The 27,736-nt window shown below is 46.1% G+C and overlaps 1 protein-coding gene across 1 annotated transcript in view; it reads left to right on the forward strand.

Moving 5' to 3' along the window:
• The window catches only part of LRRC1 (leucine rich repeat containing 1), a 538,119-nt gene that overhangs the window by 462,772 nt on the left and 47,611 nt on the right, over positions 1-27,736 (forward strand). The window contains exons 9-10 of the mRNA XM_078647950.1: positions 253-371; positions 26,080-26,163. Of these exons, the coding sequence (XP_078504076.1) occupies positions 253-371; positions 26,080-26,163 (203 nt within the window). The remainder of the gene's footprint in view (positions 1-252; positions 372-26,079; positions 26,164-27,736) is intronic.

Genomic DNA, 27,736 nt, shown 5'->3' on the forward strand with positions numbered 1-27,736 from the left:
GACCCCTTCCACGCTCCCCACCTCCGGCCTAGCTCTGCAGAAAAAGCATGGCAGATTGTGGTACTTTATACCCAATGCTACACAGAATATTGGTTTACTGTAACACCTGTTTTAATATGCCATTTCATTTTATCTTTTCATTATATATTCTTATTTTAATGTGACAGGTTTTTTTTAAATAAACTATTTAATTGTTTTAGGGCTGCCATGCTTGCGAATAAATGCTGCAGCTAACTAATGTTCTTTCCACAGGAAAGTTAAGGAAGCTGTCAATCTTAAAGGTGGACCAGAATCGCCTCATGCAGTTGACGGAAGCTGTGGGAGAGTGTGAGAGTTTATCAGAGCTGATTCTTACAGAAAACCAGCTTCTGGTGAGTGTGCGCTGCTGCCGTTCCAAGTGTGTTCAGCGGCGCTCTGTTGTCTTGTGTTTACTGTAGCCTCGCTGGCTGTCTTTCTGCTCCGCTGGTGTACCCAACGTATGATGACGTTTGTTTCCGCCGCGTTTAATTAACTGATAGTCATTTGCACATAAATTGTATTGACAGAAATGTGGAGCTGGTTATGGATTTATATGGGATTCACGCAGTGACCTTTTGAGGTCACAGTGATTACCCGTATGTCCGCCATTGCTGGATGTGGAAGGAGTCATGCAGAGGGAAGGGAAGGGGGGGGGGGGCACGCAGAGCTCTCCTCCCGGCCAGTATTGGGGTTCACATTAGAGCTGAACCATTTAATCTTCGCAAGAGTAAAATTCACTCAGGTTTCCAGGACATCTGCACAATCAAATGTACTCATAATACATTTATTGGAATTATCTACATATTTGTTCTTCATTTTAAAAACCACTGGATTTTATTATTCGATCCAGCTCAATATGAAAATGGCCAGTACGAATCAAGCATGTTTTACAATAGTTTTCAATACATCTTGTATTTCTTGTTTTTTCCGAGCAGATTAGAACTGTGAAGATAATGTCTATATTATGGTTATCACAAACGCATGTTTACATCCGATTCATCAATGTTGGTGGGGACGGTCTATGCATTGCATCTTTCCCCACACACATTATTCCCAAAAAATTAGCCAAGCTTTATCTGTTACATCTCAAATACGAATTACCTTCCCACGGTTACCTGGTTCACTTCATCAGAAGGAAAAAATATGTTGGCTACTGTGAGATTACTGGGTCATTTTAAAGCACGTCTGATATAGATTTTTTAACCGTTCCCTTTCATATTTAGATGTTTGTTTGCGGCGAAGCGAGATTCCTACTTCGAAGAAAATCTAGAAATAAAACGGAAAGTACTTTACAGTGCTGATGCCCATAGACACTCATCCTCTATACAGCAAGCTTAATTTATTGCCAACTTTTCACCCACTTAAAAATAACTATTAAGACTAAAATGTAAATCTCTTAACGCTTGAAAAAATGTTAGATATTAATGCATTTGCCCCTTCGACATAGCAAACCTGTAGAAAAGCATTCAAGCCCAGTAACCAAGTAAGAAACCGCACGTCACAACGCGAGTTGATTTTGTAAATCTCCCCATGCACTATTGATCATTTTGATTCCAGTCACAAGTCACGTTGAAGCAATGCTTTTCTGGGGCACCAGCTTAACTTCCCAAAGAAAAAGTATTCCGAGCGAAATTGTTGGTCTCTTGCTTCTGCTTGAGACTATTTGTGTCATAGGTTTGTGTATTAATATTCCTATATGTGATGTATTGAAAACAACACCTCTAAGTCTTACCAGTTGTTTAGAAATCTCATTAGCGGTTGCTGTGACATGCATTTGCCTATAGAACAGGTTAGCATAGGCACATGTATTAAATTGTAACATAAAACAGATGCATACAGCAGATTTTACAAAAAAGAAATGCATACATATCCTCAGTAATATATCAATGTATTTTGAGGGTCTGGGATTCTTGTCTGATGGAATAACTTTTCCATATCTAGCTGCCAACACAGGATGCTTACTGTGTTTGTTTGTAATCCTGTGGGTGGCAGTTGCTTTGTTATGACAGCCAGCCAGGCAGGAAATAACCCCAGTGTTTAGCAATATGTATTATTTAGCCTGTGCGGTCACAGCAACCTTTTGGTTGAGAGCACCGATGTCTTAGACTGTTTGTTTCCCTAACGTTTTAGTGATGATGAGCAATTGGGGTTGTTTGGTGTTTGTTTTCTCTCCTTAGGTGTAAGGGGAGGGATGTCAGACCTCTAAAATAGATATGCAGGTAGTCCTCTTGTTAAAAAAAAGTGTGTGTGTGTGTGTGTGTGTGTGTGTATGTATATATATATATATATATATATATATATATATATATATATATATATATATATATCAATGCTCGAAGGTGTCCACCTTTGAGTAGCACGCGAACAGCAGCTTGGTTTATGTATAGGTGAGGACGGGGATCCACTCGTAGACGCCGCTCCGTACGGGATCTGCCCCGGTGGTTGCGCACACCGCTTCCGTTAAAGCCCCTGAAGAGAAGCATATGGAGCTTCGAAACGCGTCGGGCAGATCCCGTACGGAGCGGCGTCTACGAGTGGAACCCCGTCCTCACCTATACATAAACCAAGCAGCTGTTCGCGTGCTACTCAAAGGTGGACACCTTCAAGCATTTATATATATATATATATATATATATATATATATATATATATATATATATATATATATGTATGTATTCCACACTTGCCCAAGAAAAACCACTGCCACCTGAACAGGGGGCGCGTCGACAAAACACAGACCTCCAGGCACGGTCCGAAAAATTTGCCACAATCCTTAAAACAGGGAAGTCGACGCCATGTTTTTGCATCCAAAATCAGTTTCATGTTAGACGCGTTTCGCCTGCCCAGCAGGCTTGCTCACTAACAATTTGATAAAGTTACATCAGCCATTTTAAACTTGTGGAACACCCATATCACGTGATTAATCGAGCACAAAAACAGACTCGTAGTTTTTATACTATCGCATTTGTAGTCCATTGCACAAATAGTAACATTCCATTGCGCTATATACTAAGTATAATACTCTTAACGATTTAAAAACCAGCAGTGTAATATATATATAGCATTGTAAGTAAAAAGGTTATTTGTTTAGCAATTCATTACCAATTCCCTGTACGCGTATTCACGCATTTCAAGAGCAGTAGCAGGCATGTGATAAACAGGAGAGCATGCCGGTATCACCCCGATGAGTTACAATAAACGAAAATTCAAAGGAGAGCCCAAGTGGGCAAATATCCAATATAATCAATTTGTAAAGTACACTAAATTACACATGAATATTGCGTCATGGATCCCCGACATCCAGCAATTAATCATTGCATCTCATTTAACTTATTTGTCTGCCACCATATTCACCATTTTATGAGCACTTTACATGACAGTAAAAGTGGTTGACATCTAGTCCGTATGCACAAATAAGACTTGCCCACTTGGGCCTTATAACAATTGTCAATAATTAAAATTTGGCAATAACGAATGCAGAGGTGGCAGTGGTGGCTCTTGTCTACCATGAACTATGCACTGTCATAACCTCCTTGTCTGTCTTCCTGGATGCAGTTCTCACACATGATACTTCTCCTTTCTGGCAGAAGCAATTGCCTAGCTGAAGCTCAGAATGTTTCCCCAAGATGGCCCCTTTACTCAAGAGTCACCACAAAAGGGAGGAACAAATAAAGCACTTCCTGGTTTTTTTCTTTCTTTCTGGAAAAGATGTGCCATAGACTGATGCTATTGCCCTCGGTAAGTATTTGTTCTGTTTTTTTCTCTTTGGTCTGCTTTAGCGAGCAGGGTTTTGTTTCTGCATTTCACACTCGCGCTTAGGTGTGGCATGTTTTCCTCCCCATTGGGTCCTGTTTAACGGGGCTGTTGGGTCTTCACAATCTTCATACGTGCCCGACCCTGGGTGCTCTGCTTGACCAGGTGAGGCCGAGACACTGAGGCTTTCTTGTTCTTTGCCCATAGCACTCTGCAGTTAGCAGGCTGGGCTAGCATGTTATGTTCTTCTGCTTTTGGTGCCCTGCTTTAGCGGGCTTATTGCGCTCTTGCCAGGACTCGCAGAGCGGTCCTTTTGACCGAGGATGGTGCCGTGGTTTGTCAGGCTTTTCTGCTTTGCGTGACGCATGGTGATTATATGGGACTGGCTCCTCTCCCTGGTAGTCCTTTATGGGCGTTTTCCATGTGATCTTAGGTCACAGGGCACCTATATGTACCCTGTTTTGGCTTGTGCCTTCTTAGTGTTTCTGCATTTTGTGAGGTTTGGCTGTTTGGTGTGGGCATACTATGGAGCTTGATGAGGAGGTTGCTGGTCCTTCGGTGCAGCCCTCTTTGCTGTCCCTATAACACTCGATTTAAAGCTTCAGTTAAAGCCGCTTTTAAGGCCCGGGAGGGGCAGACTCTGCCTAAACTTCCCAGGCAAGCGCTGGTGGATCCTGAGGAGGAGTGTCGTCGGGGGCTGTATGTTCAAGGTCCTGAGATGGCGGATCTTTTACAGCATGTTCAGGAAAACTTGAGTCTCCCGGCCACTTGTCCATCGGCTGATGAGGAACATTATGTTCTGCAGCACAGAAATCCGGTGTCTCAGGTTTTTAAGGCCCGGATTCCTGTTACTCGGCGGGTGGCAAGGGACCTGCACCGTTTGTTTGAACCCGTCCAACCTCAACCGTTGCGTGTTCCACATCCAGTGATCATCTCCACCGATGCCAGTGGTCTGGGGTCTCCATCTGGGGGTCTGGCTGCTGAGTAGTTGGATCTGGGTTGTTCTGAGGCTGTTGCCACCTCCATCTAGTTGTCCCACAAGCCGTTGACTCGCAAGTCATACAATCGCCATTGGGGTCACTTTGATAAGTGGTGGTTGGTTTCCTCCTCGTGTCCTGTGCAGATTTTAGATTTCTTGCAGGATGGCTTCAATTTGGGGTTGGCTGTTTCTACCCTTAGAGCAGAGCGGTTTCGTGGGGATGATCTCTCTGATGTTGTCCCTTGCAGCTACCGGTTTCCCATTCTCAGGTTCCTCCCTGGGATTTGCCCCTGGTGCTCCAGGGGCTGGCTGATCCTCCCTTTGATGGAGAAGGTGGTGATATTGGTTGCTTTGTGTTCCGGGCGAAGGGTGGGAGAGATTGGTGCTTTAACCGCATGCGCGCTAGTGGTTTTCCCGCTGCGTTTTCGAAATTACCGCGTTACATGACGAGCTCAGCTCGTCATCAGCGTAGGGCACGTTACGCTCATGATGAGCTGAGCTAGTCATCTGCCCTGAAGGGGTTAATCTTGGTTTCTCAGTTTTCTCAGTTTATCCATTTCTTTCTGGAAAGGTTGTTCTTCGACCATGCCCGGCGTTCCTTTCTAAGATTCCTTCTTGCTCTCATTGTTCTGAGGACATTGTCCCTCTGGTTTTCTTTCCAGACTCGTCTTCGGCTGAGGAGGTTCGTTTGCACTCCCTGGACATTGGTCGGGCTTTGTCCATTTATTGTCCATTCTTCTTCTTTTCGGAGGGCTGATTCCCTTTATGTCACTTTTGGTCTTTCAAATAAAGGTTCTCGTCCTTCTACGTTCTCCATTTCCCACTGGATTAAATCTGCCATTGTGAGGGCTTACCAGGTGTCTGGGTCGTCTTCTCCCCTGCCAGTGCAAAGTTGTTCGACACGGGGTGGCTACCTCTTGGAGGTGTGAGGTGTGTGAGCAAAACTTGTTCCCTCTCTTAATTACGGTCATCTAGTATTTCCTGGCGCATTCAACAAGTTACTTATGAATCCCCAAATCTCTGCCTACAAGAAGGTTCTAACTCTCCTCTGACAGGCCTGGAGAGCCAGAGTGAGACTGGAGCTGGGACTTGTCAGCCCGGATATTATTTGCGCAGGGGACATAATAAAGTACTACATTAGTACTTTGCGTGCCTCAGCACCCTCACTGAAAGCTTAAATTAAAACAATTTTTGAAGAGTCTGGTTCCCCATGGCAGGTACTGTTGGCAGCGGCTACAAGTCTACTTGAAATAGAAGTTAAAAATCTACATAACCAGGATATCCCGGCCACAGCCTGGAAAAAGACATTGAACGCACAGGTTGAGAAAATATAATTCAAAAGGGACCTGGAAAGTTTACACTGCCAACCCAATCTTTCTACACTGGATGCCTCTTATATCCTGGAAAAACATCAGCCATACTTTGAGCAAGACTTGACTGTCCTGGCCCTGAAAAGAATCACCTACATGAGACTTCTTGCACTGCCCATCGTGGACTTCAACACATCCTGGTCTCGGCAAGACAACACAACCGCTTGTCGTCTACGTAGAGACCAACGTGAATCTTGTCTTCACCTGCTGTGCTGCTGCCCAAAGATGACAAAAGAGCAGCACTGCCTGGTACTCTCAATTTGCAGGTCTCACGGCTTTAGACACTGCATAGAAGTCTCGTACTGGTGCTTCTCCGCCAACCTAGCACAAATTGTGGCCAGACTAGGGAAATTCATAGAAGCAGTTGGGCTACACTGACACATACCATTAAAGCACAAGCTGCAATTAGTTGGCCACCAAGCTTGAGTGAACATGACCAAACAGCTTACAAAGCTAAATAACAGTCCTGTGCCCACAACATAATCGGAGTCCTGCCTCACATTTCTCTCAACACAAATCCCAGGCACACAAGGGAACAAAAACAATCAAGACTAGAGGACTAAACAAGCATGCCAGACAAGTTAACCCTCGTACCCTGCACCGAAACGAGGAAAAACATGTTGCTTTAAATGTTTATAAACAAAAGAGGGTATGCAGTTCCCCAGTAGAGGAATATAAAAGGAGGGGGAAGGATGAACCAAAAAGTGGGTGGAGGCACACTGGAAGGGAATCCTCCCTGTTGGAACTAGAGCCCTCACACACCCAGCAAGCTAGGTGTCATGCTTCATCATATGGGCTTGCTCCTCGTCGGGTTGGCGGTGCAATACCCGACGGGCACCCGTAGAGGGGTTCTTTAGCGGAGATCTTTTGTTCCTGCCATATGGTGCCGTGGGTGTGAGGGCCCTAGGGGAGAGTGTGGATGCGGGTGCGTGGTGTATTAAAAAAGATTAGATAGCCCTCCATCAAGTTTAATAACGTGGTAATCCACCTTGTTAAAAAATGGAAAGAGAAGCTGCTCGCTGGCACTATGGTCCAGAGGAGCAATGCTCTACTCTGTTAGTGGTCGACATGTTTCATGCCGAGTGTTCAGAGTGATACAGTGCATTTCTTCAGGATCTAAACTTAGCTATCCACACAATGTGGTTGGGGGAAATTTCCTACCTACCACTGAAAATGGAGGTGAGCATGTAGTCCCGCCACTTCTAGTGAAACCTTACTAGTGGGAAGCGCTGGCTTCTACGGTCTTCTTGGTGAAGAGCACCTCAGTCATAGGTGCCCTGTCCGTAGTAGGACAAACACCTCACACCTACCCCTGCGCTGGGCACGAGAAGCCGGAGCCTTAAATGTTTAGTCATAACCAGTGCTGGGGCAGCTGACATAAAGGTTTTTTAGCTTTGTAAATCAGCATTAATTTATTGGGCAAAGGGTCCACCTAAAAGATTTGTAAACTGGGTTCCCAGACGTAGTTGCCATCCTTACCCACCAGCACCTTATTTCTAGTTCGGACTATTGCTTTACGATTTTACAGTTTTTAGCAAACCTAGTTACCCCAGTTGGAGTGTGCATGGCGATTTATGAATTTAAAACTTTTTTTTCTTTTTCCTATCTTCTCCACGTATGGAAAATGTAGTATATTGTGATGATTTTAATTAAATTAACAATAAATAATCAATCTACAATGTGCATGGTTGAAGGTCCCCAGTGCAGTGTGTGTGCTGCAGCTACTTGGAATTCCCATCACATTTTTCTTTCCCACTCTCATTTTCAATTGGGGGGTTGGGTGTTTTTCTCTTCCTTTGGGGATCATGTCCTGTCTTTGGTGGAGGGTGATAATGCTCCTTTTGTACCTTGAGCTCCATTGGTTTTTGTATTATTAAAACGCTGGTTTGGTTCTGCATCCTTGGTATTTCACTGGTATGTCTTTTTTCCTGCATTTGTGTCTGGAAATAGTCATAGGTTTGCTTTGGTATTATATCATACATGAGGACTGCATCCGGGAAGACTGACAAGGAGGTAATGCCCCAGTGACTTACCCGGATAATCTTCATTACTCCTCGACTTGGTCTTCCTGGATGCAGTCCTGAGTCCCGCCCTCCCACCCAGGCATGGCAGTTGACTATTTCCTGTTTTCTTGTCTTTTGGCATGGTATGTTACAGGAAGCGCTTCGTTTGTTCCTCCCTTTTCTGGTGGCTAATGGGTAACAGGGCCGTTTTGGGGGACCTTTTTGAGTTTCAGCTAGGAGATTGGTTCTGCCAGAAAGGAGAAGTATCATGCGTGAGGACTGCATCCAGGAAGACCAGGACTCAGAGTAATGTAGATTAACCTGCTAAGTAACTGGGGCATTCTCCTTTCCTGTCTCAATGAACCATACTGTTTCCATTGTGAGGCATCACTGAGAGAAAACACTTACAAACCTAAACAGGTGTCACTTCCTAGAGGCCCGACCACCCCTATTGGTTTTGATGGCAGAGTCTCGCTCTTGCCAGGGGTGTAGCACAAGACTACCTAATACTTCAGGGGTACCTCAACTCTTAAGGGGCAGGGGCTCCTATTCAGCCAAGACCAATGAATAGAGGCAAGATATGGGAGGCTCAGGGGCCCCTCTTCACATTCTCGCAGGGGGACCACATGAAATTTTGTTGCGTCACTGCAATGCTTAATTTGAGCTAGTGGTTTCTAGTGCTCAGCACCGGCACTTAATTGTTAACTTATGACCGCTTGCCACATAGTGGTAATGTTTCTATAATTTGGGAATGAACATAACAGTGGTTTGTTAGTTTAATATACATTAAAAAGGACTAAAGCATGCCGCTCTGGCCAGTCTTATTGCTTTGGAGGCCTAGAATAGTCTGAATGGTCACACTTGTAGGAGTAGGATGGTTAATAGCTGTATTGGTAGTATCCTTGGCAGCAGGGGCAATGGATGGTGCTAGCTGGAGTGGCCTCCTTACAAGGGCCCTGGCATTTACTGTTTTACAAATTAACTACTGTGCTACTGCCATTGAGTACTAACATGTCTACGACTTCTACAGCTCTCGAGCCATGGCCAGCCCAGATGATCCATGTTGTATCTGGTAATGGTCCTGGTGTTCGACAAGAAGTGAGCAGAACATTCCGTTCCACCCACGGAATTAGTGGAATTGTGGCAACTCTGTGTTACTCTTGTGACATGGAGTTCTGGCCAGATTCCGCCAATTGCTGCGTGGTTGAATTTTTGCTTGCGCGCAGCTCCAAAATGGTAAGTTGGCGAGCGAGATTTGGTGTCCCCTGGTGCGATTTCCGGTTGGTAGGAAAACATCCAGGGAGATTTTTCTAACGCGGAAGGTCGCAACATTTCGCGGTGAGAAAGCTGCTGTTTGAGTAGAAAATAGACTTGAATGGCAGCAAAATCACGCCGAGTAGCTGCGCCCCCTGGCACACTGCATGGTGCAGTTTGCACTGCTTTTTCCTGCACCGAACGCACTACTGACACTAAATACAGAGCGAGCAGTACGACGTGCCTATTTCAGCCAGTTGGCAGAACTCTGCAGAATCTCAGATTTTTCATGTAACTCCCGCAGAATCCGGCTGAGTTAAATTCTGCGAGTTCCGCCCACCCCTAATTTCGAGCCGCATAATGACCTTTTAGTTTTGTCTTTCCCTTCATTTATGTCTTGTCTGCCTGTAAGCTGTAAACAACAGGGATTTGGTCCGTGGTAGCACAGCCTCTATCACCTGCTGATAAACCTATGAAAGAGTGAAACTCTTCCTTGCAGACAAAACTTGCTGCCAATGTTTCTGCATCCCCACAAGCCACTGTTGTTCCTCTGGTCCCTTCGTCATCACTGAAGTAAAGATGTTTCGTACCGCTCTCCCATCATTTTTTAAAATTAATTATTATTTTCCCCTTTTTTCTTTCTTTTCTCTATTCGTTTCTCTACTCACATAAACCTTCAATATGCATGATTAGTTTTAATCATCCCTATTTTCCCCACCACCTAGTTCCCGGAGTATTTTAATATCTTCCCACCTAATTTCTTTCCTATAGTTTGCCATCAGGCCTGTGGTAACCCATTCCAGTCTCACTGAGCGGCGAGATGGCACCATTCAGATACACATGCAATGTCTGTTCGACTGTTTAAATGGCAACCTGCTTTGAGCATATTCACTGAATCCAGCTCTTCCAATCTCGCTCGTGGTGACCTTTCAAATGTACTTCTTAGACATTAGACCATTTCTTTAACTTCTTGTCCCTTTAATTTGTATATCACCAAGAGTCTTCTCGAGCCTCAAAGTCATATCCAAATATATTTCAAACAAATTAGTGTTGCTCACCTTCATACAGTAAAATGTATCACTTCCCTGTACAAGGCGCTGTCTTTTCCACAGTTTGCTCTCGTTCCCATTCATGGACATCACACACTGCTTAAAAGAATCCAACGAATATTAGCTATTGCGGTCTTGATAACACCAGGTGCGTTGCCTTCTTCAATAAAAATGTATTTTATTCATTTATTTGTCCCTTTTCCTTTAGACACTACCTATGACTCGTCGCTTGTGAATCTAATTCCTATGTAGTGGTGCCAACTGCCATCTTGTGGTTTAAAAGAGAACTTCATTCACGGTTTAACTTTTGTATAATAGAGAAGCATTTTTAGCTATGGCGTTAGCCGTGTTTAAGCTTTTGATTATATACATTTTATGTATCATGGGTGAAATGATTAGGCTTTCAAGTAGTCCTCTTAATCCATTCGTCTGTCGTTGCCATTCGAATTTTCCTACCACCGACTGTAGCACACACCAAGGGATAATGCAACAACTGGCTAACTCAACTGCGAGTTTCGGTATTTTTCCCATTTCACATGGGGCACTTACGCACACAAGGTACTTCCCTTCAGTGCCAGGGAACATAAGGAATATTATGTGGTATTTGAGACCAAAACATGTTTTGGTGCATTTAGCCAATATTTCTTTTTAGATTGACAAGGGCTTGGCAGCTTCCATAACAATAAGGTTTTAGAAAAACCACGATAACACAAAACCAGCATTGACAAATAGAAAATACTGGCAGCCAACCGCAGACCTTTTGGCTTTTCCAGTGCTTGTTGTGTCTGACTCCACATCACAGCTGGTTCCTCATTTTTACCAATTATACATTTGGTGAGCTTTGCGTCAATTCAGGGGAGTATTTCTTTCACCTCAAGTAACTGGTTGTTTTCTGCATCCTTCCTTCTGCTATTGTGTGCTTCGCTGGAATGCATAAGCGGATATTTCACATCTCAAAAAGACCAGCAGTCATCACACATTAATATATTTATCTCATAAATTCACTGCATCTACAAAGCAATCATCTTTTATGGTGGTAATTTTCGGCACTGAATTGGTTTTTTGAAAAAAGTTTTAGTCTGGACTGAAAATGTAGATCAGATCCATTGGCCAAATAGTAGAACTTCTCAAAATATATGCCTGCCAGTTGAGTATTTCTTTATTCTCTCATGCTGTTGCTGTATGGTGTATCACACATGAAATTCTTTTTTTCTTAGATGGACTGTATAAGGAAATCACTAATTTGTAGTTTCGTTTCCCACCGCAGCAGGCTTTTTAATGTTTTAACCAGTACTCAAAATTCAAGCTACATTTATTGGCTTTGTCAGAGCCTGTTTCACTATTTTGTTGCTCATTTTGATATAGCTATTTAATAAAAAGTGCAAATAGTAATTATTTCAAAAAATTTATCTGACGATTTCCGGCCTAGAGATAGCCGTTCTCCCAAAATTAATGTGAATCTTTTACAGCTACTACGTTAATATGCACATCACTCCATAAATCACGTCAATTGTTTTCTTTACATTCTTAACAGTTGCATTGGAATACTTTTCTATACTGGGTGCAAAGTGAAGGTAATAGAAGGAAAAAGGAAAATGCAACTGATTAAATACTGAAAACCATACTAGAGACAAAGATTGCCATAAAGTCCTAGATCAGCACTGTCGCCCAGGATGTTGGGCTGCTGGGGACATATATTGGCAGCATTTAAATCTATGTTGCTGGCCAGGAAGCCTTCAGTGCTTGAAATGCCAAAACAACTGGTTGACCTAAGCGACAGATCTCAACACCTTGAGCAAGAATCAGAAAATGCTGTGTGATTATCCCAACTCCAAAATACAGAGGTTGTTGATATTCCCAAGGGGTCAGAGGACCCTAGTGTGCCGCTTTTCTTGGAGGAGCGGCTTGCAGGGACTTTAGTGCCCCGTTACATACATGTGGCAAGCCAATATTAATGGTGTATTTACAGTTTGTTTATAAGCGACTCTATTCAGCCAACCGAGAAAGAGCTATCTCTTTACTATTTGGCGATTCTCACTATATCACTATACAACCAGGATGCTCTCGAGGAACCCCTAATAGCAGAGATCAAGTTGGTCATCGATCATGTAACCAGGGGTAAGACGCCTGGCTCAGATACACTTGCAATTAAATTCTGTGCAAACCACAATTCACAGCTCACTCCTAATTTCTTGGACATCTACAAACCTGCAAAACAAAAAAGCACACTGCCTCAGATAACGAGAGGCATATACAAAAGAAATGCTTCTCCAACTAAATATTCTTAAAGATAGACTGCCGACATCAGACATATCACACAAATCAATTGTAAATCCATATCATATGACTTATGAATCACACCGTATCTTTTTGTTAAAAGCATAGCAAAGAGCGCACTTATCAGTCATTACTGTAGTTATGCATATAGTAAATAAAGATAAACTAGACATTTCCTCCCCCGATCAAACCGTGACAGTACATGCTTACAACAAAGTGACTAGCCGTGGATGCATCTATCCAAACAAAGCTGTGACACTGAATAACAAATTGCACAAGCAAGTGAAAGACCCTTTCAAAGTTAAAAGAAAAGTTGTTCCAATTAATCACCAGTTCATAATTTTATAGTTCATGCATAGGTAAAAACAAGCGTATCTCAGTAGTCGGTGTCCCGAGTTTTTTTTTTTGTATGTGTTTATTAGATTTTATTCAGATGACAATAGAGCTGCTACAAACAGCGCAGCAGACCGATCCAGTGCGACATGCAGCTCATGCATAGGATATTATCAAATTATAACATTGACAGTATCTCTGTGGTTGCAATCAATGTATCAATAATAGGCCCCAGCATTGCAATCAGAACAATATAACAATAAGAGTAGGGGACAAATGTGTTCTTCAGACTATGTGTAGGCAATAGAAGGTCCAGCCCTAAAGAAGTGGGGGGAGGGTTTGGGAGGGCATCTCAAACAAGCACGCTTTGAGTCGCGATACACATGTAGTTCATGTGTATTTATCGTCTAGTAGGGGGGGTAGAGGAGCACATTTTCTGCTAGCTCAAGGGGAGAAGTTAGCGCAGTATATACATAGAATGGCAGTCGTGAGCACTGGACAGTTTCAAGTGGGGACCTAGTGGTCGCCTGACCCTTGGGTCAATGAAATGTAGGTTCAAGGTAGGCGTGTATCATTCTTCGCTTCCACAATAAATAGAAAGGTCTCCCAGCATTAGCTGGCGGCTCAGGGAATCCCGCGTCCTCCAAGTCTCTGAAGAGTATGAGCCCCTACATGTGTCCACATCAGTAGGCTGCGAATCCACTGTTGGCGGTCCAACGGTGCGGGGGACTTCCAGGCCATGGCCACTTGTCGTTTAAACAGAACAAATGCAAGGTCGATCAATCTGTGTAAGTGTTTGTCTCCCTTTCTACGGGGAGGCAGTCCCTGCAGGCAGGAGGAAAGCATAGGAGGGTGTGTGTTGTCAAAACAGAAATCATCGCAATTGTCATATGCCATGCTGGTTGTAATACTGGGCAGTCCCACACCATATTATAAAATCTTGCTACCTGCAGGCCACAGCGAGAGCAGACAGGGTCAAGCATCGGGAACATAAGTTTAATTTGATGAGGTGCCAGTTAGGCTTCGTGGATGTAGTTTATCCGTGTGAACCTAAACCTGGGGTTACAAGACGCTCTTAATCAGCTGTGGAGCTTGAGACCAGGCCCCATCTGTCAAGGGCTGTTGCAACCCTGCGTCCCATCTGGCAAACGCAACCGTTGTGTGGTTCGGCACATGCCATACTGTGTATAGGGTAGTGATGGCATGTGATGTGCCGCCGGAGGATAACAGTGCATGGAGCACTGCAGAGGCGGATAGTTCCTCATCCCCGCCACCCCAGGTGGTGCGCACTGCTTTTCATACATTGCAGTAGGTTGGAAATTGACCAGCGGTACTCCGTATGTGTCAATGAAAACCTGGAGACATACCGACACCTTCCAGATAGAGGTCTCCCACTTGCTCAATGAGGACCTCCCTCCAGAGGTACCTATCAGTCTGGCAGATCATACCCTGTAGTGGGAGCAAGCCCCAGACAGCAATCACCGGTAAGTATGGAAGAAGGGCCCCCCCATTTGTACGTATCTTCACCAGCAGCTGCAGGCCACCACTAGTAAAGACATTTCCTGTCGAAGGTGGATGGTGGAGTCTGATAGCCGTTGTATACATATCTATTCCATTGAGCCCCGCCCTAAGTAAGGGCAGCTCTGGGCAGGCATCAGTGCACAGCCAGGCCATTGGCTACTACAGTTGCGCCGCTGCGTGGTACAGTTCAAAGTTATGGACCCCAAGTCCACCCTCTGAAAGTGCTGGATCATGGTCCGAGCTACTCGGCGACAGTCGGCATTCCATATCAATTAAAGGAGCAAGTCGTTAAGCGTCTGGAAGAAGCTCAGCAGGAGTACAACCGGCAGGGCTGCAAAAAAGTACAACAATCTTGACAGCACCAACATCTTACAGTTGGCCACTTGACCCAGTGGGGAAAGGGGGAAGCGAACGCCAGAAGGACTTAGAGCGGCGGATAGAGCCAATCGCCTTATCATGGTTGCTGTCTCAGAGGTCCCTGTGTGCACCCCCAGACACTTAAAGAAGTCATATCACCATTGAAGGGGCATGCTCGTGGCCTCAGTTCTGCACGGCATTGGTCGAGGTGCAGTCGGAATAAACAAGACTTTTACCAATTCACACATAAGACAGATACTTCTCCAAAATTGTCTAACAGGCATATGAGGTTGGGCAGGGCAGCCTCCATGTTACTCAAATAAATCAAAGCATCATCTGTGTAGAGCATGATAACCTGGTGGGCCCCCAATTCTAAAACACCCCTTAGCTGCGCCATGCCCCGCAGTCGCAAGGGGCTGTATTGCAAGTGCATAAATTGGTGGGGACGGGGGACAGCCCTGACGGGTCCTACGCTGGATCTGAAACTTGTCTGATATCACCTGGCCAGTCTTCACCATAGCAGTTGGGGATACGCACAGGTATGTACCCAGCCCATAAAGCCCGGTCCGACCTCCATTGCAGTGAATGTTGAGAAAAGAAAATCCCTAGCTAGAGTGTCAAAGGCTTTTTTTATGTCCATTAACACAGTCACTTGGTTGTAGGCAACCGTGGGGGGGGGGCATGCATAAGGCGCAGTAGTCTCTGCACATTAACAAACTTGCTGTGACCTGGTATAAAACCGGACTGGTTGTCATGCACAAGTTAGTGGATGAATGGTAGGAAGTGGTTTTCAACATTTTTACCTAAAATCTTGCAGTCCAGGTTCAGCAGTGAAAGGGGGTGGTACAATCTGACATCTAGCAGGTCACGGCCTGAAGGGAGTCCGGGAGTTCTCCACGGTCCCTGGCTTCATTAAATATGTACAATGAGTGTAGTGCAGTCTGTGTAGGGAAGGTGGCGTAATACTCTATCTGGTGGCCATCCGTGCCCGGTGTCTTGTTCCAGGCGATCCAAGAGATGGTAGCATCATTCCTTCCAACTGCAGGGGCTCCTCCAGGTCAGCCCGCTGCAAATAATTAAGTTTAGGGAGGGTGAGGCAATTTAAGAACCTGAGTATAGTATCCGGGGATGCAGACGCAGGTGCCTCATACAGTGTGCGGTAGTAATTGCAAAAGGCTGCGTTAATAGCCATTTGGGAAGTAACAAGATTCTCGTTGTGGTCACGAAGTGACACAATAAGGATGAGTTGATGTTCCTTGCAAACGAGCAATGCCATTAGTCTACCAGAGCGATCACCCTGGGCATGAATCATGGCCGTTCTCTTACGGTGATTGTGACGATTTAATGTTGTCTCCACCTCGCCCCGCTGCGCATGAATCTGTCGCAACGGTGTGGGTGATGGCATCTGGTTGGCCACTTGTATTTCTGTTTGGCGGAGATCACATTCAAGGGGCACAAGGTCTTGTTAGGAAGCGACAGATACCCCAAGAAGCTCCCATACAAAGGCTGTGGCCAACTACCTTATGTGCATCCCATTCCAAGGTGCAAGTCGAAGCAAAGCCCTGATTCTTCATGAAGTAATTCGTAAGGCAGAGAGACAAATCCTCGGAATGGAGGATCGGAAAGTGCCTCGACCTGTAGCCTACAGCTGGGGATAGCGGGGCATTGCCTACCCCAATTCCATGTAATAAGAAAGGGGCAATGATCTGACTGAGATCTTGCCAATTATTCAGAGCGGACAACCCGGGAGCCGATAAGACTTGTGTGTAAGATGAGGTTGATCCTGGTGTGCAGATCATGTACTGCCAAATAAAAAGAATATTCACAAACATGTGGGTGTCCCATTCTCCATACATTGCACAAGTGCATAAACTTGCGCCATTGGTCAAAGTGTAGTATGGTGCGGACACTGGCCGGCGTGTGTAATGGTGGGGTAGAGCGATCAAGTTGCAAGTCGGCCACACAGTTGAAGTCATTTCCCAAGATCACAGCACTTAGTGGAGACTATCTAAAAACTCTGCTTGGTTGGAGTTGGATGCATACAAGGCCACCAGAGTAAGGTAGGCCCCATCCAAGTGTCCCTCCAAGATGGCATACCTCCCATCCATGTCCGCCCGCTGTCTACCGAGAGTGAAGGGGACCTTGGGAGCTAGCCATTTGAGAACACCCCTTGCATATGCTGACATTGTGGTCCTATATGTCTGCCCTCTCCATTTAGAGCTTACTTTTTGTAGCTCTCATGCCGTGAGGTGTGTCTCCTGTAGCACCGCGATGTGAGTGTGACGTTATTTGAGATGCACTTAAATGCAGTAGCGCTTGGACGGAGCAGCCATACCGCTCCCATTGCAGGTAAGAATGTGATGCTGTAGCTCAGAGCGGTCAGGTATTGGTGTAGACATGACTGTAAATGTCATGAAGATGCGCAAGATGTTTAGGATGAAAGTGCACCCCTCCCTGTCTGGCTGTGTCCCACCCAGACATTGCTCCCCACCATAGTGCAGGTGTGTAGGCGCCAAATGGTCGGTAATACCGTTTAAAGCGACATTAGTAGTCTCAGAGCATAACTTATAAAGATAAACAACATCCAGCCAATATAGCAACAATCCCTCCCTGGGCAGTGCTCATAGAAGGGCCTGCCAATGTCTCTCCAAATTGAAAATAAAACTAAGCAAAGATAAGAGTGCCACTAACAGTCCACACGGAAACAGTTTTAGTACGCGGCATAGGATCAAGATAACAGAGTCGAGTGGCCAGGCCCACTTTCGATGGAAGCATGGTGCGACAAGTAGGGAGAAAGGTGATACCAGAGTCCTCTGCAGGGCAGGTGGTTAGCAGGGCTCGAGTCGGGGTACCACGCCGGTGGACGGCATCCCCCCACTTATTTTACCGGGAGCTCGATAACTATAAACTGCAACTGAGTGCAAGCCACCTTTCCTGACGTGACTTCCTGTCGTGACGTCAGCGTCCCCCCACTTCTTTTTTAGGGCTTGTGCCCTGGTGGTTAGAGTCAGCGCTGTGCGATTATTAGTCAAAAAGAGGTCATCCGCGAATCTCGAGCTGCACTTGGGGGCCGCGGTGCTGGAGGTTAGTGAAGACTCAAACATAGGCCTTGGAGCAGGGGTCTTCAAATGGCTTGTTTTTCAGGACAGCAAATGAGTTGTCTTGTTTGTAATGCACTGCCACCTCCTCTGCTTGTGCCTGTTCCACTGCCACTTGTTCCCGGTCCAGCAGATGCACTACGTCTTGTGGCAACGGCGCCGTCGTTTAGGTGTCACCCAGGTGTCATCCTCACGTTCATTGTCAGCCATGCGTACTAGGTTCTTTGCATGGAGCCAGGTCCAGCCATCCTTCGGAGTGATATGAGAGGAGGAGTCACCATTGATGGCTTTAAGTTTCTCCGGAAATAAGAGCACATAACAAATGTGCAGGTTGCGCAAGAGCCACGCGGATGTTGGACCTCCAGAGTGTAGTCAGAATAGGCCATAATTATTGTGTCCTCAAAGTGCCACAGGCCCTTGACATGGAAGCGCTGGAGGATAAGATCTCTGTACTGGAAGTTGAGAAAATGAGCGATGAGAGGGAGGGATGGTGCCCCAGCTCGCGGTGGGCGTCCCGGGACGCGATGTGCTCTCTCGAAAGAGATCAGCGCAGGTACCCTGTCTTTCAGTACTGTGTCCATCAGCCATTCCTCCAGAAATTCTCAGCACTGGGAAGCTCTGCCCTCTCTGGAAATCCAATGAAGCAAACATTGTTGCGAGTGAGCAACCCATCTGCGTCTGTGGTACAAAGCCGGCACCTCCTCCTGCATTGTCGCTAGTTTGGACAGACATTAGTTTGCGTACCATAGGAGACATCTGGCCTATCGTCAATTCTGATTTGTATGCTCTCGTAGGACAGCTTGCGGTGGTCCGCACACATGAGGCCCATGTTTAGGACCACTGCTTCGATCTTGGTTTCCAGTGAGGTCTAGGTATCTAAAACAGCATGTAATACTTTCTCAAACTGCTCTAAATGCTTCTGGAGTGTTTCTTCGAGGTGCTGTAGTGCGTTCGTGGGTGTAGGTATGGCAGACGGTGAGGGTGTCGTGTCTCCGTAACCGCCTCACCGGGTGCCATCCTGTTGGACCTGTTCCACCTCATCTGAACGTGAGACATGGGAGAGGCCCCACACACGGTCGGGCACGGCAGCAAGAAGGGTTTCAGTGGTACCGGGAGGGCAACACCCCGCCAGAAGGAAGCAGATAGTCCGGGACGGGGGTCTACCACGACCAGGCGAGAGCCACAAGTGAGAAAAGGAGCCCGCCAGCTACAACTGTCCTGCAGCAGCTCACAGACCCTGCCACTGCTGGCGGTCCGCGGCCCCTCACAGGAACGGGGGACTACATACTTGCACCCACAGCAGCCTTAGCGCATTTGGTGGCATCACACTCTGAAAGAGCCCACCACGTGAGGCCCCCAGGTTCAACCCGTCAGGAAGCTTGGGCAAGGATCTTCGTGCGCATCAGTTCATGTGCGCAAAGGCTGTGCAGAGCAGAGGCTAAGGCCCCTCGCGCGAACCGTTTTAGACCCTGCAGGCTTCCCACAGTGTTTTACAGGCTTCCCAAAGCTTCCAGGTAGAGGGAGGAAGGGCAACTCCCACTGCAGCAAGAGGCCCCGGGTTATAAGGCCCAGCAGCATGCAAGGTACAACCCAATGCACCCACCTCCCCAGTCAAAGAAGGCATGTCCGACATGGTCATGGACACAGTTGTCGTCCACGTTCTAGCATTCTTCAGGGGGCGGGCTTGGGAATCCCAACATGCAACTCAGTCTCTGGCCCCAGCAGCAAAGGTCACAGTTCGTCACAGTGCCTCAGGTTCACTCACCAACGTCAAACAAGCCTTGGGGCATCCCACTGACTGCACATCCAGGCAACCACGGACTCCCAATCGGTGAATTGTCAAGCCAGACCCGGTAGGCATGGGGCCCCCCTACTCAGGCGGTGGCAACCAGTATCGTCAAGCATAATGCAGCCCAGTAATTTACAGGAGACGAGGTCCCTCCCTCAAGTGTCTCTTTTAGGTGCTAGCTTTAGCGTGGGGACCGAGCCACATTGTGGCTGTCTGTGGGTAGAATGATGCGGCAGGTACCCAGTATGGAGCGAGCCCAGTCCCGTCTCAGCCACCAGAAACACAGTCCCTACCGGCAAAGGCTCACACAAGTGTGGGCTTGGTCCCTGGTTATCAAATTCTGGAGGTGGGGGTCCGGTGTGACACAGATTGCTGGGCCCCACCTCAGTCTCTCCCGTCAGTCAGGGCATCCCAGCCAGGGGGGCCAGGTGCCACACTGCAAGCCCCAGGCGTCAAACCAGCCACAAGGGCAAAGCTGCGAGGCGGCGCTGGTCAGCGGGCCCCACCACACATGTCCCATAGTTTGATCCGGGGGAAGATGGTCATCTAAGAGAGAAACCAGTTAACCCTTGGCAGGCTCCATAGGCAGGGGCCCCCGCTATGCTCGCCCGCCAGCCAGTGCACTCTCCACAGTGGGGATCTCTGGGCTGGCCTGCAATCAACAGCCGGCGGCCTCCGCAGAGCAGTGGGCGCTTCTCACCAGGCACCTGTGACGTAGCACCACCACAGGGTCGATGCCGCAGTACTGTGTTGTCCGTCATCACATGGGCTCACCGGCCTCCGCAACTTTTCCAGCCAACTGTTGTCCACGAGCGGCAGTTTGCAGCGGGTTTCTGCATCACTCCGCAGCCGCAGGCCCAGCGCAGGTCACAGCTGGAGAGAGACACTGCCCTGGTCCGGTCACCTTGCAATCCGGGGTTGGGAAACTCACGCTCCAGGGTGTCCTGGGGTCTCCGCCAGTAGTTAGTTGTCTCGTCAGGGGGTCAGTATTCGGATGTTAATTTGGCCAGGCACGGAGCTCCTCAGTGAGCAACCTCTGCAGCGGCCACCTTGGCCAGGCCCTGGCCCCCTCCCACTTTTCATGTTAAATGGCCAAGGTGTGCACACGAGTATGATGGGACTTCTGAGTCCGAGAGGAATCTCTTGTGTCCATTACTGTAATGATTGATTAATGTCCTTGGTTCTATAGTTTTGACATAAAAGATAAAAAAAAATGTAATGTGAAGAACTATGCAGACATCACCACAGTGAAAGAATGATAGGAAGTTTATCTGCTTAGGATTCTGTGGCTAAACAAACTTACCTGTCCCAAATACGTCTGCAGGATGTACATTGATGCAACTGACTCATGCCTTGGATACAGAGTGTCAGCCGCAGACTGTGACAATGCCCCGTGATCCGGGATTACTGGAAAAAGGTGGTGACCCTAGTAACAGAGGTGTTGGACATACGATTTACCTGTTGTCTCCTGTAGTTCATGCCAACAGAAAAGAACCAGAGAAACAAACAGATTAATTGACCTCTCAATAGTGTTAGCAAAAAAAAGATAAAGCAGTACACTGGAAGGTTTAATCAGTGCTCCCTCCCGGAGTGAGGATTACGGACCTGAACAGAAGGGTTAGCGCTGAAAACGGCACTTGTACAACCCTGCAGGTGCAGATAAATGCTGAACATGGGACACAATCCAGTTTGTTTTGACTGATAAAACAGACCAGAGACTGCTTTGAGATGCCATATGTCTCAGTTGTGTATCAGACCCACTTGGGGAGTTGTAAGAGGTGGGAGACTTGAAATATTTTTGCGTATGTGGATAAGTGACCCTGGCAGCCATGAGTGAAACCCCCCCCCGCTCATGGATTTCCTTACTTACCCTGAGAATGCCCCTTTTGATCCACTTGTTTCTTAAAATGTTTAAAACTGGAAACCAAGGATATGGGGTGCGGGTGTGAGGCAGTGGGACAGATACCTTCAGTATTTGGGATAGAAATTAAAGTGTAGAACATATGTTGTAGTGATCTGAACAAGTCCATCCATGACTGTATTATCAGGCCATGTTAGTTATGTTTCTATTCAAGTGTTAATGTTGTTAGATTAATGTTCATCGCTCTGACAGAGACCAGTGAAAATGCATCTAGATTATCTTTGTAGATTATCTTACTTTAAAAATTCACAAACTACCGGCCAATCTCCCAGCTTCCATTCTCAGTGAAGGTACTGGAAGACATAATCAACAATCAACTGGTCGCTGCCTCCTAATTCAACTTTCGCAGCAATCACAGCACCGAAACTGCCCTGATCGCAGCCACCGACTACATCGAATCCCTCCTTGACTGAGGAGAATCAGCAGCTTTGATCCTCCTTGACCACCCGGCAGCCTTTGACACCGTATCCCACCACACGCTGATCAAAAGATTCCACCAAATCGGCATCCAAGGGGACACGCTCAGATGGATGACCTTTCCTCACCGGAAGAACCCAGAGGATCCACCTACCAGCTTTCACCTCTGAACCCATGGAGATCACCTGTGCTGTCCTCCTCGGCTCATCCCTCTGCTCTACGCTCTTCATCGAATAAATGATCTACGCAGACAACACCCAACTCATCCTTTCACTCACTGAGGACCCCACCAGAACCAATTTACACAGATGCATGATAAATGTCACCAACTAAATGAAGAACAACTCCTTTCAGCTGAACACAGACAAGACAGAAGTACTGATCTTTGGCAACAGCAGCAACACCTAGAACAACTCCTTGTGGCCATCAGACCTAGGACTCACACCCACTCCAAAAACCTCAGAATCATCATTGACAACAAGCTCACCATGAAATCACAGATCAGTGCCATCTCCTCCACCTGTTTCCTCACTCTGTGCATGCTATGTAAGATCTTTAAGTGGCTACCCTAACACAAGACACGCAGTGACACAAGCCCTCCTCACCAGACTTCGGCTACGCCCTCTACATCGGAATCGCCGCACACCTCCTTCATAGACTTCGACCCATACAGAACGCTGCAGCCAGTCTCATGCTTGGCCTTCCCTGACGAATGCACATCACACCCTACTTCAGGCAAATCCACTGGCTCCCCATACAGAAGACCCGTCTACACGAACAACTACCTGAGCTTCCACCAAAAGTTGAGAAGACTATGCTCTGCCTCCCTTTCACTTACCCATACTTCCCACATCTACCAAAGCATAAGTGAAGTATGCTCCTTCTCCCACATTGCAGCAAAGACCTGCATCAGCCTCTGGACCATCACCTCACATCCGGAATTGCAAATGGCCCTCAAGATCTGGCTGTTCAAATAAGTCTCTAGGACCTCCAACAGCCTGGATTCCCTATTGTGTGATGAGCTGCCCTTTATAAATCCTGATTGATTTAATGTGTCCATGTAAGCATGACCTGATATCGAAAAATTAACAAAGCAATGTTTAGAAAAAAAGGAAAGCTCAATAACACGTTCTAGGTCTCTTCCAAGAACTCAAGGCCATCTCTTCCCCCTCTGCCTCAGCAGCTCATCCTTCTTTGCGATCGTGGGGAGGGCTGAAACCCATAGCGAAGAAACAATGTTTCTTCATGTTATAGCTTCAAAGAAGTTCTTTGCCCTCAGTTGTTTTAGTCTTGGATGTCATTTGTTATTGCTAGCCCAAGAATACTTGATTTTATCAGTCCCCAGCTTTTTCACTTCTTTCCCTAGTCATGCCTACCATGTACATTGAGCTTCTCTTTGATGCCAACTCTTCCCGAGCCCTCCCCTCCCCCTCTCTCCCACTTCCCCTCCTTCCTTCTAATTTGTCATCGCCACTGCAAGTTCTTTCTTTTGCTCCTGGTTAAAGTTAGTTGCAAGTCAACCGTTGCTATTGTAGAGGCTTTGTTTTTAATGAGTCTTTCTCTTAAATCTTTGGAATAAAGACTCTGTTGTAGCAGGTCCTAATCATAACACTCACCTTGGGGTGCCTTTATCGGCAGCTACCAAGTGTCTTTCAGCTTCCTCATATTAAAAGAAACATCTCTCAAGCCTTTAGCTAAAGCAGTCCAGGATTGCATATTATGTTTCACACTGCTTCTTTATCATCAAACTCTACCATGAGTCTCTCCTTTGCCAATCATTCACAAGCCATGGGGTGGGCTGAGGCCTCTTTGTGCTTTGCACTTATCTTAGCAGGGTGCACTTGATGACCTTCCTTTTGTTCGAACCTCACCCTACCACTGTAGGAGGTGGGGATGCAAACAGCAGGCAAGACTATCTTTCACCCATCTAGGGCATGACTTCCTTGTCTCCCATCTATGCTCTTTGAAACTATTGCAGACGCTCAGCCCTGCAGACTGGGATCCAGACCTCTGACCACTGTCTGTGGAAGGGACCTTTCTGTTCTTTAGCATTCAACCTAGCTTGAGAAAGGGGACGCACTATACAGTATGCCACCACTAAGGAAAGCAATATATATATCTTGCCTTGACAAAGAATGGCATCTTTTGAACTGTTGATACATAACTAGCAACATCTCTGGAACGGTTGCATGATAGAGGCAGGCATTAATAAAACAAGCGTGCCTCTACCACGCAGCCCGAACCACGAATGCATCGTAACCGCGCATTCCTTTACCACCCATTCCTTTACCACCCATTCCTTTACCACCCATTCCTTTACCACCCATTCCTTTACCACACATTCCTTTACCACACATTCCTTTACCACACATTCCTTTACCACACTATTGGATGTACGTTGTTACAACGCATGCTTTAACAACGCATACCTTTACGACGCAACTTTTACAGCGCAAGTCGTTACAACGACTTGCGTTAGGGGCGCTGGATAGTGAATAGTTTAATTTACTATTCCAACTCTAGTCCCCGTGGATAGTAGGGAAGGTGTTGGATAGTAAATTAAAACTATTCCCTATCCTAGAGCGCCTCCCAGCGCAAGTCGTTGTAATGACTTGCGTTGTAATGGTTGCGTCGTAAAGGTACTGCGTTGTTAAAGTTGCGTTGTAAATGCTGTTCCCCACACTATTTCATGGTAAATGCATGAATGGTAAAAGGGCATGCGTGGCTAAGGTCGTGAGCCCCGCTTCCTGCCCTAAGCTACAAACCCCCATACCTGCCCTCCCCACCCTGAAGTCCAGATACCTGAACCGTCTCGTAACCCTTAATATACCGCCCTCACCCAGCGATGTCCCTAAAACTACCCCAACACCTTCCACTGCCCTTAGGCCTAAAAGCCTGACCCCATTTAAAAAAAACGACCCGCCCTCCCCTAAGCCCTAAAAACGATACTGACTACCTGTTCCCTCCCCCTGCCCTGAGGACTAAAACCCTGTCCCTTAACATATGCCAACTAGACCCCCCCCTCCCATCCTCCACGCTATCACTAAAAGTACCCCAGCCCCTTCCACTGCCCTTCGGCCTAATACCCTAACCCCTAATTTAAAAAAACAAGCTCAACCCTCTTCCAGCCCTGAAAACTACCCCGCTCCCCAGCCCTGAACATGACCCACCATCCCTGAGAACGACCCCCATCCCTGAAAACGACCTGACCCTCCCAGCCCTGAAAACGACCTTGATCCCCCAGCCCTGAAAACGATCTCAACCCCCCTCAGCCCTGAAAACAACCCCCCCACCCCCCAAAAAAAAAAAAGAAAAACCTCAGCCCAAAACCCGATTTCAGTCCCACTTACCTCACCCCGTCCTCTCATCCTGGCGTCTTCCTGCTTCCGCCAAGCTGCAGCTATACCGCACACTGCCTTAACCACTCATATGCGTGGTTAAGGCAAGCGTGGTCGGAATACAAGTGGCTCTGCCTGCATTGTTCCGACTGTTTCACCTCTGGAATGCCTCTTCTGGTTCTAAACAACAAGATTCTTCAGGGGATTAGGGCATTTACCCTGGATTTGTGTAGCATGAGTGTCAGTTTCAAATGTAGGTAGGTCAGCATAGATTTCCCCCCCCCATCAAGTTTGATAAAATCAGTACAATTTAATTCTGTAACACCTGTGCTTGTTTTTTCATTACCTTTACTAGGCTTAATGTTATAAGCTGAATGAATAATGTGTTATACCCATGAGCCTAAATACCATATGCCATAAGAATAGTAAACCTCAGGCAGTTGAATGCATGTCTAATCTATACACTAACTCATTTCGGAGTGGAATGGAATACCTTTTGATGTTTGTAAGGCTTTCAGCTTCAAATATATTCTACAAGCATGCTTATCTTGTTAATTAAAAAAGAAGTAATTAGCTGCAGACTAATTGTGATATCTTTACAGATTTTGCCAAAGAGCATCGGAAAACTTAAGAAGCTTAACAATTTGAATGTAGATCGGAACAGACTGATGTCTATACCGAAAGAGGTGAGTAAACTTTTCTTAAGATTTTGATATGAAGATGGGCAATCAAAGTTTGAAAGTTTGTGGAAGGTTCTGTCTACTCTAACGCTGTACCCTTATATTCTTTAATATTATATTTTCTTTAAATAGATGTGAAAATAATTGCACTTTTTGAGATGATGATTAAGGCAACTATATTTCCTCTATTTAAATATATACCAATATGTTAATCTACTCTAACATTACATTGCTAATATTGAATGAAAAATTCCAATCTTGTCGACACTTCAGCAGGCCCGCCAAAAACGTTTTGAAAAGTTGAGGTCCCATTTCCTCAGCACGACATACTGTGAGGATTCATTGAAGTTACTGACATATCGGTGAAGGCACCAGCCATATTTCATCGCACGAGCACTTTCTGCCTTGAAATCCGAAGTTCCCCTGACGAAGGGCCAGTCCCGAAATGCGTTGGGATATGTTGGAAATACAATATTGCAGCATGTGATTTAACACGACTAATTGATGATTTCAAATAGGATGAAATTAAATAAATGAATAATTTTTAGGATCTATCTATGACGACTATATAAAAATTCTTCTGAACCAATTGATTAATTGTTGACGTTTGACTCTAGAGTGCAAAGTGGGGACGTTGTTTTCATTTTAGACAGCGCTGCACGTCCGACATCCTCCTCGGTCCCTCCTCTTTCATCTTTACAGGCTCCAGCCTCCAGGAAGTTCCATAAACCAATCCTCGCGCTGCTCTCATAAGGATTGGATGGAGCGTCTTGGCTGGACTCTCCTTCAAGCCCTTTAGGCCTGTGCTTGGTCTCCACCCAGCTGTCTAAGAAAAATGAGTGGAGAGCTGCAAAATGCACAAGTCACTTTGGCCGGCTCAAGAGAGCCCTTTAGTGGGCATGTCACTCCAAGAGAGCGTGCCAAACTGACATGCGTACTTTGGAAGGGTCTATCTTGCTCCTGCCAAACTGACATGCGTACTTTGGAAGGGTCTATCTTGCTCCTCTAGTCCGCTATGCTGGCAATCGGCAGCTGAGAGGGACACACTCCCTTTTATCCTGGCTGGAGGCTGCTGCGTACTAAATTTGAACAATAAAATCATTTCATTGCCATTTTATTTTTCATGTTTAGCTCCTCTGCAGCAGGCAGGGGTGACACCCCCTCGCCCTCCCAAAGAAACTGTCACTGTTTAATTTCCCACATGCTTAGGCTCACATCAGGGCACCCAGAGTAGTTAAACCCCTTTAGTTAAATTTTCCTCACAATGTCCTGGACCTTTTTGCAGTTGTATTGCAGATGCTGCTTCTCTACTTCACACCCTTCCTTTAATACCACAGAGACTTTATTTGTAGAAAAGGTGCACCAGTTGACCTAGTGATTATCTGATTTTAAATTTTTGTAAAAAATACATTTTTAAAAAGCAGCCCTGGAAGCAGGATATTAAGTGACCACGGTCTTTGTGTCAGCCAAGTGTATCTGTTTGTATTTTGAATTTTTTTAATATGAAAATACGATCTGTTGTTAATGTAGTTTGTCTTTTATTTATAGTATAAATGTTAATGCACTTGGTAAATTTTAG

Source organism: Lissotriton helveticus, chromosome 6 (assembly GCF_964261635.1).
Source record: "Lissotriton helveticus chromosome 6, aLisHel1.1, whole genome shotgun sequence".
Lineage (NCBI taxonomy): Eukaryota > Metazoa > Chordata > Amphibia > Caudata > Salamandridae > Lissotriton > Lissotriton helveticus.